We start from the raw sequence: 14,930 nt of genomic DNA, 5'->3' as shown, positions 1-14,930 counted from the left end.
ATCTTATCTTATCTTATCTTATCTTATCTTATCTTATCTTATCTTATCTTATCTTATCTTATCTTATCTTATCTTATCTTATTTCTATCCCTTTTCAGATATCAATCAATTTTGATGAGTACCTGATGTATTTTTCAAGTTTCCTTTTCTTTTCTGTATTTACACCCATGCTTAGTCGCTCATTTTCTCTGCATCTCCGTTAAATCAGTTGACAATCATTGCCACCATTATGGCTCTTCTCTTGTGTGTTTCCTGCTCTGTTCATCTTGCACCAGTTTCTATGTTTTGTTTTACTTAATTTAATATAAAATAGATTTTAAATCATTTGGAAATTTGAAATGTATGATTTAATGCAACAGAATGAACACATTTAATAGGTAAAAGATAATAATAATGTTTTCATCCAGCATTGATGGTGAACACCGCCTGCAACCCCAACCCCCTGGGATGTCTGGCCCCTGCTGTTGGCTTTGAGTAACTGTGGTTCACATTGTAATATATTGCCCTGGAGTAGCCTGTTCTTTGATGATGATGCAGCGCTTTAGTTAGAAATATTAATAAAATTTCATTCTTTCTGTTTCCTGCCTTTGAACCTGCACTTTTGACCTCCATCATCATTCTGTGACGTTTACAAATTTCACTGCATCAATAATTCTCAAAGTACAAAGGAAACTGAAACTGTCCCAGAACTACTTTTCATGTCAAAGAAAAGCATTTTTAAAGCTTCTGGTCTATCTGTAATCTTTATCAGAACTGTTTGGGACTTTCCTAGGTGTGATGTTGGAAAGCCACCCCCCCCCCCCCCCCCATAAGGTGCAACATGTATATTACTTTTCCTCCTGCAAGTCTTTGTCAAATGTGTAAACATTTCTATTTTTATTATGTCAAATTATCTATAATTGTCAGTGTGACCAATGAAAACTAGGCTCCATGGCTAATTATGGCATTTTCTGTAATATGCATTGTCCCTTCTTAAATAAATAAACAACAACAACAGTGTCACCTTTTACCTGTGTGAAAACTACACACTGTGGCCAGACATGTTCAACGTGATATACCTAACAGTGGTCAAACTCTGATATTATTAAAGGCTTAGTATTCCTTGAAGGAACACTTATGGTCTGCTAAAAACCAAGATCATTCCATGTTAGAATAATGAAGTTATAGCCATTTTGGTCAAACCATGTGAGCTTATTGTGAGATGTGTTGAGAAATACTATTTCTGGAACCATGCCAAGTTTTAGCTCAATTATCTGTGAAGTTATAGTTATTTGGGGTTGGCTAACATCAATTAGTTGTGGTGACCATCTAAAATTGGGTTGACTCCATTTGTTAATGAATTATACCCCTCAAACAACTTGCTGAAATACACTGCCTGGCCAAAAAAAAAGTTGCCACCTGGATTTAACTAAACAAATAGGTACGAGCCTATTGAATAATTACTGCATGCATCTTTCATCTGGCAACAAGTTATTTGGTGCAATGAGTTGCTCCTCATTTCTTAAACAACCATGTAGAAAGACATCCTGTGGTCGTGGAAAAGATAGTCTGTTTGAGAAGGGTCAAATCATTGGCTAACTGGAAAAAAAAATGCTTCAGTTTGCTAAGGATAAAGATTGTAGCAATGGAAGAAGGTCATGTGGTCCGATGAGTCCAGATTGACCCAGTTCCAGAGTGATGGGTGCATCAAGAAGAGAGGCAGGTGAAGTGATGCTCCCATCATAGCGCCTACTGTGTAAGTCTGTGGGGGCAGTGCTATGATGTGGGGTTGCTGCAGTTGGTCAGGTCCAGGTTCAGCAACAGTCTGTACTCAAAGAATGAGGTCAGCTGACCTGAGTATACTGAATGACCAGGTTATTCTATCAATGGATTGTTTCTTCCCTGGTGGCATGGCCATATTCTAAGATGACAATGCCAGGATTCATGGTTGGGGTTGTTAGAGTGGTTCAGGGAGCATGAGACATCATTTTCACCCATGGCTTGGCTCCACAGACTCCATGGAGAATCTTTGGGATGTGCTGGAGAAGGTCAGACTCTACCATCATCAATGTGAGATCTTGATGAAAAATTAATGCAACACTGGGTGGAAATAAATCTTTTGACATTGCAGAAGCTTATCCAAACAATGCCATAGAGAATGAGTGCCATAATCAAAGCTAAAGTTGGTCCAACCAAATATTAGAGTGTGGGCCTTTTTTGGTGGAGACTTTTTTTTAGTCAGGCAGTGTACATGCAGCCATTCATGAGATATTTTGCTAAAACTTTGAACAAACAAATACGCACATAGACACGAGCAAAAACATCCTCTTTGTCTCTTGGCGGAGGTGATAAAGCATTGATGGTGACACTCTCACACTTCGGTTTGGAATGGAGTGAAGGTTGGCTGGCAGATTTCTCTGATTTCATTTATGTCATGAAACATTGAGTAATTTTTAGACTACTCTATTTCCAAACCTTTTTAAAACAAAATAGAAACACACCTTCTATGGTTGCAAAAGTATATAGGAACCATGTATTACCAGCCTTGAACAGTTTAGATGAGAGCTTCACAAAGTTTTCAGCTCAAATTAATTAAAGAAGCAAAATAAATAAATAAAGAACCATTGAAATCACAAAAACAACAAAAAACCTTAAAGGCAGACATCTCAAGCTGAGTTAAAAACCAAGGAGGGAAAATGTGTTTCAAGAGTAGATTTAAAAACAGGAAGTAACAGCCTGTCTGATTCAGAGGCTCATTCCACYGATTAGCGACAGTCAACTCTCTCAGTTGTCAATAAGTCTTTTAATGAAGAGCCACATCAAATTGTGCATCATATATTTATGATACTGCTTTTATCTTTTTGTAAGACTAAATATGGTATGGCTAATAGTTTCTAAAAATAATCTGATTTCTGGAAATCTCCTCGTGACCTTGACTTGATGTTTCATGACTCACGTGGGATCCCCCTTTGGGAACCACTGGTTTAAGTGATATTTGCATCTTTTACCTGTGCAGTTGACACCAGGGTTGTTGAGATCGACGTCCACATATCCGTGGTGACAGACACACTGGTAGGAGCCTGATGTGTTGTTACAGACTGCCTGAGGGGAGCACTGGTGAAGAGCGGGGTGAGCACACTCATCCACATCTGCAGGAAAATGTGCAGATGTGCTCATGTTTAAGGAGATCTGTGCTTCAGTAATGAGCTACAAGATTTAACGTGGAAACTAGTCACTTAAACTGAGTTCAAAATTCTTACATTCAACAAGCATTCAGGTATTTTGAAAATTAACTATCAGCATTGAATGAGTGATGAATCTGAAATGTTTAAGTTAAAACAAGCAGAACAGAAGCTAAAATGAGCAGAACACAGGCGAAAGAATAAAAGCTAAAAGCAGAAGGACACAAGCAAAAAAAAAAAAAAAAAAAAAAAAAAGAAAAGCAGAGCACACACTGAAATGGGCTGCTGTGTGGTAGTGGTCCTGTGGTCCAGCAGCCAAGCTGGGATCAAGAAAGTCACAGGTTCAACTCCTCGTGGTGTTCTTAAACAGGACACCTATTCCCCAACAGCTCCACGGGGGCTGACATAACTGTCCAAGACTATTTACCTTTATATTTGTATCATCGTGTGTGTGAACATACATGACAATACATACCCCCAGTGGTGGACACAGTTCCCTAAAGCAAGGGTTCTCAAATGTTTTGTGTCTGGGGACCCCTTACAAGGGTGAAAAAGTTCCAGGGACCCCCTTATAAACCCCATGCTGTTTTAAAAATAGTTTACTGACATTTTACCTTCCAAATGGCATGGAAAAGGTATATTTTGTTTGGTTTAGTATGTTTGTTTTACTAGTTCATTGTTCTCCATATGCAGTTTTTACAAATAAAAATCAAATGAACAATTTATTGAAAAAATTTTGAGGACCCGCAAGATACAGCTCACGGACCTCAGGGGGTCCTGGGACCCAAGTTTGAGAACCTCTGCCCTAAAGCACTAAAGCACTAATAGGGGAATGAATTTCTTTATTAGTGCTTTAGAGCTTTTACTATTTTTTCAAATTTATTAGCGGGTTAGCACTTGCTACATATATAGGCTAAATTTAGAAGCACTAACTGTCCTGATCTGTGTTCTTTTTCCTTAGTTTTCTAGTGTTTCTCTGTTCCCCTGTGTATCTCTGCCCTGCMCCAGCCCCGCCCATGCTCACATGTTTCCTATTGTGTCTCCTCCAGGTGTTTCTTGTTGTCCTTAATTAGTTTGCTTTTCTGTGTCCTGTTTCAGTCTGCGTCAGATCATTGTATTGTGCTTACCAGCCAGTGTGGTGTGCTCTGTGTTCTTCGTGTTATCTCCTGAGCTTCCGAGTAAGTTTTGAGATGCCTCGTCAGTGTTTTTTGTTATTTAATAAAGCCTTTTTTCGCCTTTTGAAACTTTTGCCTGCACCCTGGGTTTATCCTGCCTGCCATCTGATACTAACTGAGGTCTTTAAATGTTATTGATCAACACTATTGTTCACAGTTGAAGGTGAAAGCTGTCACATTTGTTTATATGTGTCACTTATCTACAAGGTCACGTGTCAAACTCAAGGCCCGCGGGCCAAATGTGGCCTGCGGGTGACCCCCATTTGGCCCGCCAAGGGCACTAAGTGACAATAGTCACTCAGTAAATATTGTCTCCTGTTGACTCTGAAGAATGTTTCATGTATCAACTGGATTATTTTAGTGCTTTAGAATTCGCTTTTGATAATTTTGTCAGTGCTTTATAATTAGGGGACCTAAATATTTGGGTTGGTGCAACTAATATTTTGATTAGTGCTGCCCACCTCTGCATACCACTGTACTAAAAACTACTAGAGCAGCAGCTAATAAAGCAAAGCAAAAATTGAAAAATATGCAAAACTATTTTTAAAGACAATGTTTTTAAAGGGATCCCCGATTACTTGTAACATTAGACTTTATATGATAAACATATACTTTAACTGTAAAATAAAGACTAAACATACTGTAGGATGTTCAGTTTTTATAAATTTTAAACTAAAGGTTTAAAAATATATTACACGGACGGGGCCATTTTATTTACACGCAAAGCATTCTGAGTAAATAATGACATCAACTAGGTCATCAGTGCYAGGCTGCTAGCGAGCTATATCCACCCTGAAGGTTAATCTTGGACAATATCTGATGATCGACACTTTTAAATGAAACCAGAGAGCGTTGACAGAGAGGAGAAGGTAGAAATGACTCAGCCTGTAACTGAAAATATGGATGGAGGACAACAGAGCTGCATCATGGAAGAAGAACCTCAGCTTAGCTTGTTAGCTTTAGCGTTAGCCCCAACGCTATCACCATAAATATGTATTAGCTCAGCACTACACATTCTCCTCTCGTCACTGAGGTCCTCCATCCACGACAGAGAGGGGAACACAAAAATGACTCAGTCTGCAACTGAAAATATGGATGGAGGACCTCAGTTTAGCTTGTTTGTAGCGCTGAGCTAATACATATAAGGCTATATAGCTTGAGGGCTAGCGCGAAGGCTAACAGGCTAAGCTGATGTTCTTCTTCCATGAAGCAGCTCTGTTGGCCTCCATCCATATTTTCAGTTACAGGCTGAGTCATTTCTACCTTCTCCTCTCTGTCAACGCTCTCTGGTTTCATTTAAAAGAGTCGATCATCAGATATTGTCCAAGATTAACCTTCAGGGTGGATATAGCTCACTAGCAGCCGCTCACCGATGACCTAGTTGATGTCATCATTTACCCAGAATGCTTTGCGTGTAAATAAAATGACTCCATCTGTGTTAAAATTTATTTTAAAAAATTTACAAAACTAAACAGCCTACAGTATTTTTACAGTCTTTATTTTACAGTTAAAATAAATGTTTATCAAATAAAGTTTAATGTTACAACTAATCGTGGATCCCTTTAAGGAACTCAATGGATAGAAATGCATTTCAATAAGGAACTTTATTTTAAGTTGAAATATTTTAAAAAGCTAAAATGTCATAAAAACAAAAACACATAGTACACTATTCCCAATGTATACAGTATGTGTATAAAATATTAGGGGAGTGGTGGTGCCCGCGTTAATCCCTTGATCATTAAATCAAAAAATGTGGGTGGGAAAAGTAAATCGCCTACACCTGCCTCCACCCTCATTTGCCCCACTCTGGGCTCTTGAGTAAAGCCCTTAACCCTCACCAGCTGCTCCCCAGGCACCCTAGAGGGCAAGGGTGGTCAGTGGTTGTGTGAAGGGCATGTGGTGTAAAAACTATTGCCTCACTTTCATGAGAGTTAGCTCACTTGTGAAATGCAGAACCTCCAGATATAAGAACTCGTTTTCCCCAAGTGCCATCAGACTCTTAAACAGCTGAATGTGACATTTCTGACTATTATTACTGCACATATACACATTTCAGACTGTTACCTGTTGCACATTTGTGCATTTACACTTTAAACACTGATTGTATTACTCCCTTTCTTGGTGTTGTTATTGTATTGTTCCCTTCTGATGTTATTATCTAGTTTGGTCTCTTTTTTTTGTTAGAAGTGTGGTCTTTATTTTTTATCCTTTATCCATTATTACCTTGTTAGTGTTGTCTCCTGGCATTCGGAGTGGTCGGGAAAGTAAGAATGTCATTGCTCAGGGAAACGTGTTTTCATCTGTATATATGACGATAAACACTTTGAATCTTGAATCTTGAACATAAATAAAATATATAATCTAAGTAACTGTGCAGTATCTGAAACTGGTTCATGATGGCAATTCTGTAAAAATCTTCTTGTGCAGCTGTAACAAATATGATTTATCATTAATATCAGTGTGTGGGTGTGAGTTTCTGTATGCATGTGTGTGTGTGCAGTGGCTGTGGTTTTATTTTCCGCTATTGCAGGAAACATCCCACAGAAGACTGTCACTCAAACAGAAGAGGTGGGAGAAGGAAACTGTGGTGCAGCTGAGTCATTTTTTCCTGAYCACTGTGTTCTCTGCCTCATGAGTCATTCTCAAATCTCTACAAGAATGTCATTTCTCTGTAGGAAAAAAAAATATCTTCAAATAGCTTCACAGAGAGATCAGTGGGGCTGTTCAGATCCATCTTTACCTTGAACTGTTACAGATGACACCTCCGGTATGAGTCTGAGAAGAAGGTTCAGCTTTGATGTGACGTTGTTCAGTGAAAGAGGGAAGTTGCTCCTAATCAGCAGAGCAGAAGCGGTTCTGTYGGGGTGAACGGGCCATGAGTCGAGGTAAAATGTAGAAACTCCAGACAGTAGAATGCCAGTTACCTTAACAACAAAATAAAAAATATTTTATTTTTCAATTAAGACTAACAATAAATCACAATCTAATGAAAAAAAATTCATTTTTGCACAACTACTGTGTGAAAGCTGAGCTAAAAGGGGCAAAAACTAGTTAAAAACTGACAGAAGCAAAACTCTAACTTAAAGTCAAAAGCAGCAAAATACTAGCCAAAGAAGCAAAAAGCTAGCCAAAACCTGAATGTGTCAGAATGATACAGTAACTAAATACTAAAACTAGCAGATTGGTAGCTAAAGCTAAAAGTAGTAAAAGACTAGCCTACTGAAAAAAAAAAGAATCAGCAGACAAATGACTAATAGTTATGGAAGCCGAGAGTGGCCGTTTTCCACATATAATTATTTCCCATGGTTTTAATATTACACATATTATGTTGTTATCACAAAATAATGATGACCGTTTTCTCAAGATAACAAGTTTATTTCCAGATGATTTGACTCTTGTGCATCATTCACATCATTCAGTAACCGTAGAGATGGGCTGGTCCCCTCAGCTGGTCATCGATGATGTTTACTATTCATTTACCGTTTTTTTTAACCAGGCAAATCCATTGACATCACAGATCTTTTTGCAAGGAAGGCCTGAAGGCAACAAAGTGTACATAATTTTGTGTCATTTTTGTATCATTACACAGGCTGAAATTGTGATTTGTTTGTCTTGTATAGATAAGAGACTTCTGGCCCAACTGCAGCTCAGCAGGTGTTTACACAGTGATCCTGCTGATGTAATAAACTTTATCAGTGACCAGCTGAGGGGATTGGGACGTCTTTGTGGTTACTGAATGATGCACAAGAAAATCGTTACTTGTTATCTTAAGAAAATTGTCCTTGTTATTAGTATTAGACGTTGATATATTATGTCGTTATCACGAGAAAAACATGGAAAAATAATTATATACTGAAAATGGCCGCTCTTGTGTTCCGTAAAAAGTGACAAACTATTAACTAATATTTGTAAAATAACCTAAATAAACAAAACAAAACAACAAAAGGCTAGCTGAAAGCTTTTTTTAAAAGCCACCTTGAATCAAAATATAGCAAAACAATAGTTAAAAGTAACAAATGGCTGAGCTAAATTACCAAATGATTAAAAGTTCAAATAGCAAGGAAACATAACATCAATAAAAACTAAAAGCAGCAAATCAAAATGTAGATAAAAAAGCTTACAGTAGAAAAAAGCTAGCTAAAAGTTAAACATTGCAAAATAGCTGTTTAGCTAAAAGGAAACTAAATGCTGAATGTAGCAAAAGGCTAGTTTAAAACTAAAAGTAACACAAGATTAAAGTATGTAAAGTAGATTTCAGTTTTTGAAGTAGRTAGGTAGATTGAAAACTGTACAAAAAAATAAAACAATTGAAAGAAATTACGTGGATGCAAATGTTGACTCATTTTTTCTTGTGTAAGTGGCAACAACTCTAACAAAATAGCAGAAATATTTTCCATCAGCAGCTGTGTTACCATTGCTTGTAGCACTCTTGTGAGATTCAAAAGCCCATTCTCCCTGGACATCACTTCCTGGTAGTCAGTTTTCAGTGTCACTGTTGCATTCCAGTGSCTTCCTCTGCTTCCAAAATAATTTTCTGAACCTGAAAGTTTGGTAAAGGATCAGTTCACTTTTAACAGAAAAAGCTGGTTAACAAAATATATCCACACAAAGACAAACAACACAACCATTCTCACTCACACCTAGAGAATATTTAGAGTTTCCAATGAACTTAAAATGCATTGTTTTTGGTRTGTGGGAAGAAACTGGAGGGCCTGGAGGTGGTCCTGCTATCTTCTCACTAGATAATACTGGTTTGCTTTAATACATCATTCACTTTGCTTCCAGGTTTTACATATCAAGACATAATAAGGTCATCTGCTGCTCATCAGGGATTAAAGTAAGGAATAACACTGGATAAAAACCCTTGGGTACCACTATGAACTGACCATTATCACTGTGACCACCTCTAAAAGATGAGTGTTAACATAATGCCAAGGAGGGAAAACATCAGCAATTGACCTTAGAAGAGCAGCAGTTGCAGCTGTGCATCAATCTGGGAAGTGTTAAAATCTATTTTGAATTCCATCATTCTACAGTGACAAAAATTATTCTAAACTGAAAGGCATTGGAGACAGCTGTCAATTTTACCAAGAGCAGACCTCCAAGCAAAGTCACCCTAAGGTCAGACTGTGCAATGTTAATAGAAAATACATAAAACCTCAAAGCTCCATCTCAGACTCTACAGGCCTCAGTTTGTAGATTAAAGGTTCAAGTTCATGACAGTAAGTTAAAAAAAAGACTGAAGGCTTGTTTGGAAGTGTTGATGYAGAAAGACTCTGTTTTCTAATACAACTTCATTAGGTTTCATCCAAACAAAGCACAAAACAAAAATCACAGCACACCAATATGGTGGTGGATGGGTGATAATTTGGGCTTGTTTTACATCAACAGGATCTGGGCACCTTGTAGTCATTGAGGTGATCATTTACTCTTCATACCAAAGTATTCTGGAGTCAACTGTGAGGTCATCTGTCCGACAGATGAAGCTTGGACCAAAGTTAGCAGTAGTTTTTTTACCTTTCTCATCTTGACTAACTATTTTAGGAGTTTGCAAGAACTACATATCACAGGTTGGGCCTGGTTAGCACTTGGATGGGAGACTGCCAGGGAACACCAGATGCCATAAAACCACTGTAGGAGTTGCGCACACACACTGGAAAACACTTGCAATAGAAAAACTTTGACTATAGTAGATCATAAGTCACCTTATACAAAAGGATGACAAGAGGAAAAAAGACCATGATAATATGCATTGTGTCCTTATACACTAAACTTTGGAAATGAGAATTAGCATTCTTGTTTTTTCTTGTTATTTTTTAGCCATGACAGTACTTTAACCAGTGGTGGGCAGCACTTATCAAAATATTAGTTGCACTAACCCTAAAGCACTAACTCAAATATTTAGGTTCCCTAACTCTAAAGCACTAACACACTGAAAAATTTAGCAAAAGCTAATTCTAAAGCATTAATATATTCCAGGTGAGACATGAAACATTCTTCAGTCAACATAAGACAGTATTTTTTTACTGTGTGACTATTGTCACTTAGTGCGCTTTCCGGGCCAAATGGGAGTCACCCGCAGGCCACATTTGGCCCGCGGGCCTTGAGTTTGACACATGACCTTGTAGATAAGTGATACGCATGTGAACAAAATGTAACAGCTTTCACCCTCAACTGTGAACAATAGTGTTGATCAATAACATTTATGGACCTCAGTTAGTGCTTCTAAATTTAGCCCTTAAGCTTAGCAAGTGCTAATTCACTAATGAATTTTAAAAATAGCAAAAATCCTAAAGCACTAATCAGGAAATTGGTCTCTCTATTAGTGCTTTAGTTTTTTAGGGGAACTGTGCCCACCACTGACTTTAACATTCAATTTAATTAAAAATTATGTTTTCCTGCAACAGCCTTATTGTAAGAGCTTCATGAGTCAGCTAAAATGTGACAGCACAATTAGAATTACATCTAACAAGTATTTATTTTTAGTAAATTTGTTGTGTAACTGACATTACTGTGTAGATTGACTCACTTGTTTGTTCCCACTCATTTGCATTTTATACTCATTCCACAACTGACATTTTTGGCATCATTTGTGAAGTGAAAATCAAAAACCCTTAATTTAAAATTATGATGTTCTAATATAAGCCCAACCCAGTAAAACACTTCAGCTTCATGTTTAGTAAAATTAAATTCATACTAACTTGTAGGATGGCTGCAGAGGAAGCGGCTGGATCTCTGGCAGCATTTCTGCCAGCCTGGACAGTCGAAGTCAAACCCACAGTCCTCAGATCTGGGAGACGATCCATCTGCAGTTGGACAGGATCCTGGCTTGGCAGTAAACTCATCACTCCTGTTTACAGCTTCATTCAAAGGAAATAACATGTTACAGGCCATAAATTAGCGGTGAGATATTTGTAGCACTGCAGTCTCTGCTCTTCCATCTGCTGTCTTGCACACAGAACCACAGTGAAAGGTCAGCCAGACTGCTGGACGGGCTGCATTGTGAGATATTAGATCATCACACTTTTACAAACACAAAGATTAAAGCTAATTAAAGACCGAGGAATACATGTCGCAGCTACTTTTTATGCCAGACTTTTAGACAAATTTTTTCTAACACTGAGCAATGAGAATTATTGTTTTGACCAAACCTTGTGAATAACATTAATCTCATAAAACACTAAATGTCACCTCAAAATAAGTGTTGTTAAGGACTATTAGGCTACTACCACATCAACATTTAGGTAATATCTGTAAAACTGACACAGTTAACAGTATTTTTTGCATTCAGACATCTTGAATTACATTAATCCCAAAAGTTAATCACCTGTAAATGTACATCCAATAATTGCTTTCTGCAAGTTTCATTAAAATTCATCCCATGGTTTGTAAGATATTTTGATAAGTACAAAAACAGCATTGTCCATCTTTGCCTTTTGGCAATGAGCGATACTCTCTTCCTGCAGTATTCAACCAAGCCGTGGATAAGAGATAGGTTTACTCACATAAGGCACAATAAGGACCAACTTGCACGTAGCCATGGCAGCACCCTGTCACCTGCTCCTGTAATGCTTTGTACTTGATCTGATGTGTCATCTTGTAAAGCGTGACTGTGCACGTGGTCCAGAAGAGCCAGCCACAAGGCTTCGTCTGAGTGTACGGGACCGCCTGGACCACCAAGAAACTCACAGTCTTCGTCTCATTATGGACACAAAGATGGTAGCCAGATGGGGACAGATTATTTCCTGGAACAGAATACATATTCTTTAAATGGACTTCTTGATTTTTAATGGCATGTTTGGGTTCTGACATTGAACCAGTTAGAAATAGACAATAATATGAACTACACAAAATCAAACAATGTTCAATGGCAAATTATTTGCTACAGTAAATAAAGGAAAGCTGAATCCTCATTGACTTTCCCAGAACTTGTTGAGGCACCCTCTCCGGATGTTATCATCCATGAAATGGACGTTATTAGGCGTTATCAGTCCCTTTGAATGGCTTCAGAATGTCCTGTCTGTGCCAGTTAGCAGGTTCCCCGTCCCATAGAATGGCTTCCGATTGTTAGCTGGTTAGTATGAGGCATAAAGGCACAATTTGGTTAATATGACACATAAAGCCACTATTTGGTTAATATGAGGCATAAAAGCACTATCTGGTTAACATGAGGCATAAAAAACTGGTTAATATGAGGCTTAAAGCCACTAAGGTTAACTTTAGAGCAAATGACATGGTTAGCGCTAAAGACACCGCCCTCCAACAGATGTATATTGTGGTCTTCCAATAGGGCAATGGGTAGACTGTCGAGTCAGAGAGCAGGAGAGCAGGTTTCAAGACTGACACGGACACAAAAAAATTATTACAATGTATTTTGGTTGTTTACACATTCATTGCCATTGACATATTAAACCACTAGGGGGCACTGTCGGGACAGTCTGAAGCCTAGAAGGCACAGTAGGGACCCTCTGAAGCCATTGTATGGGACTGATAACGCATAATAACGTCCATTTCATGGACTGATAACATCAGAATCCCCTGGTTGAGAAAGCTAAACAGAGAGTAGAGCACAAGCTAAACAGAACACAAGCTAAAAGCTAAAGGTAGCAAAGGGCAAGCTAAAAGCTGAAAGTAGCTAAATTGTCTTTATAAGCAACAAATAGTTAGCTGAAAGCTAAATGTATAAAAAGACTGGCTATAGTATCAGAATGATAGCTTGACGTAACGAGAAACTATCTAAAATCTAGAACAGTAGCTACAAAAGAAAGGTAGCAAAAGGCAAGCTACAAGTTAAAAGTAACACAAACATAACTAAAAGTAACAAAATACTAGCTAAAAGCTAAAAGTAGGAAATAGCTAGTTAAAATCTAAGTATGTTGACGTAGATTTTAAAGAGAACAACATTTTAGAAGTTGAAGAAATCCCAATGTATTTATTTGGGGAACTTTTTCATAGAAAAAGTTAAGCCTTTTGAAAATTATAACAGTTACAGGACAAAAATCAAATCACCCATTTCTTCACTGAGATAAATATATCGATATATAAATGGCTAAAATAGCACAAAGTAAGTAGTTGCATTGCAAAAAAAAGAACTTATGAAAAATGGAAAATGATGGTGTAAATGCTGATTCAGCGTTTATTATGCCATAATATGAAGTTATTAGTGTAAAAGCTTACCTTCATGCACAATGTTTTGTCCCCAGCAGAAAACCAGAAGGACCTCGGCCATCCAGATGGAAAGAATCCAACTCATTTTTACAAAATTTCAGAATCTTAAACAAAAATTCAAGCCCCACATTGTAGAACTGTGACTCACTTAAGAAGACACACTGTTGAGAGTGTATTCAAAGAACAAATCCTTGGTGGCTTTCTCTTTCTCCACCCATCGTTACAGCATCCTGGCCCCAATGGACCAGAAAATAATATAATAATAACACTTAATTGGCAAACATCAGATGAAAGTAAACATTTTAAATGAAAAATATATATGTTTCCTTACATTTAGTTTATGCAGATTGAAATTATGCTCATGAACAAAACTTTTGAATCAGCTTTAACACAAATTAAAAAAAAGTTTATTTGTCTGATTTTCACATAAAAAAAATCAAACCAAGCTAGTATTATTCTGTTCTGAAAACAAATATGAAGTCAGTTTAGTGCATGATTGTGCTGGTAAACATGTTTATGGTGCCAGGGAGAGCGAAATGCAGGCTAGAGTCCCTAATGACAAGCTTTCCACACAYGTAACCATGACAGTCCACATTGTGCTGCTAAGCATTAACAGCCAACTGTGTCAACTACTAATGTCATGAGGAGTGAGAACTTCTCTGCCATTTACCCTCACCTCTGTCTTCTCTTTAGGTGTGTGTGTGTGTGTGTGTGTGTGTGTGTGTGTGTGTGTGTGTGATAAAGAGCAACAGGGAATCGTGGCTCCTGGTGATATGGTTCATAACAAGTGGATCAAGATTTGGTGAATAATGGGTTCATGTTGCAATTTGAAACGTGTTTTTGTTTAGCATCAAGAAACAGTGCTAGCCATTCTACGTTTATTTAATTTGTCTCTAGCAGCCCCCCCCCTCCCCCCTTTTTTATTGATGTTTACAGTAATGAGGCATGAAATGGACCTGATTAAGGTTATCAGTAATTAAGCAGTAATCACTGGGTGAATGCTGACATGCTGGTGCACCTAGATGGAAGGAAGTATACGGCTAAAATTACATCACAAAGAACTTATGCCAAATATTTAAGGGCCTAAAAATCCTTAAAGGACAACATACTGTCCACTGCCAGTGCCTATGATGCCAGAGATTTGAACTAAAACCATTTTGTGATGAGAAGAGATGAAATTCCAAATGTTTTGGTCAAACTTTGTAAACAGCATAAAGTACAGTCTCATGAAACATTGTGAGACATCAAGGCACTCTGAATAACACTCAGAGTTTATTACTGATTGTCAGCTACTAAAAATCTGTTGATGATATTATAAAWTGTAGAAGATAAAATCCCTAAATTCCTTGCAATCATAAGTTGATAAATGTTCTTAAACTGTTGAACTATTTTCTCACACAGTTGTTCACAAAGTGGTAAACCTCGC

At 37.7% G+C, this 14,930-nt stretch overlaps 1 protein-coding gene across 2 annotated transcripts in view; it reads right to left on the bottom strand.

Moving 5' to 3' along the window:
• The window catches only part of umodl1 (uromodulin-like 1), a 28,599-nt gene extending 14,890 nt beyond the window's left edge, over positions 1–13,709 (bottom strand). For both annotated transcript variants that reach the window (XM_014007917.1, XM_014007918.1), the window contains exons 1-6: positions 13,514–13,709; positions 11,842–12,081; positions 11,038–11,196; positions 8,749–8,876; positions 7,077–7,260; positions 2,988–3,128 (exon numbers count right to left, since the gene is read on the bottom strand). In XM_014007917.1, the coding sequence (XP_013863371.1) occupies positions 2,988–3,128; positions 7,077–7,260; positions 8,749–8,876; positions 11,038–11,196; positions 11,842–12,081; positions 13,514–13,589 (928 nt within the window). In that variant the 5' untranslated portion in view covers positions 13,590–13,709. The remainder of the gene's footprint in view (positions 1–2,987; positions 3,129–7,076; positions 7,261–8,748; positions 8,877–11,037; positions 11,197–11,841; positions 12,082–13,513) is intronic.
• Positions 13,710–14,930: the final 1,221 nt, after the last annotated feature.

This window comes from Austrofundulus limnaeus, unplaced genomic scaffold (genome assembly GCF_001266775.1).
Source record: "Austrofundulus limnaeus strain Quisiro unplaced genomic scaffold, Austrofundulus_limnaeus-1.0 Scaffold45, whole genome shotgun sequence".
Classification (NCBI taxonomy): Eukaryota; Metazoa; Chordata; class Actinopteri; order Cyprinodontiformes; family Rivulidae; genus Austrofundulus; species Austrofundulus limnaeus.
The sequence above is the reverse complement of the archived record's forward strand: the minus strand, read 5'-3'. Positions and strand labels throughout refer to the sequence as shown.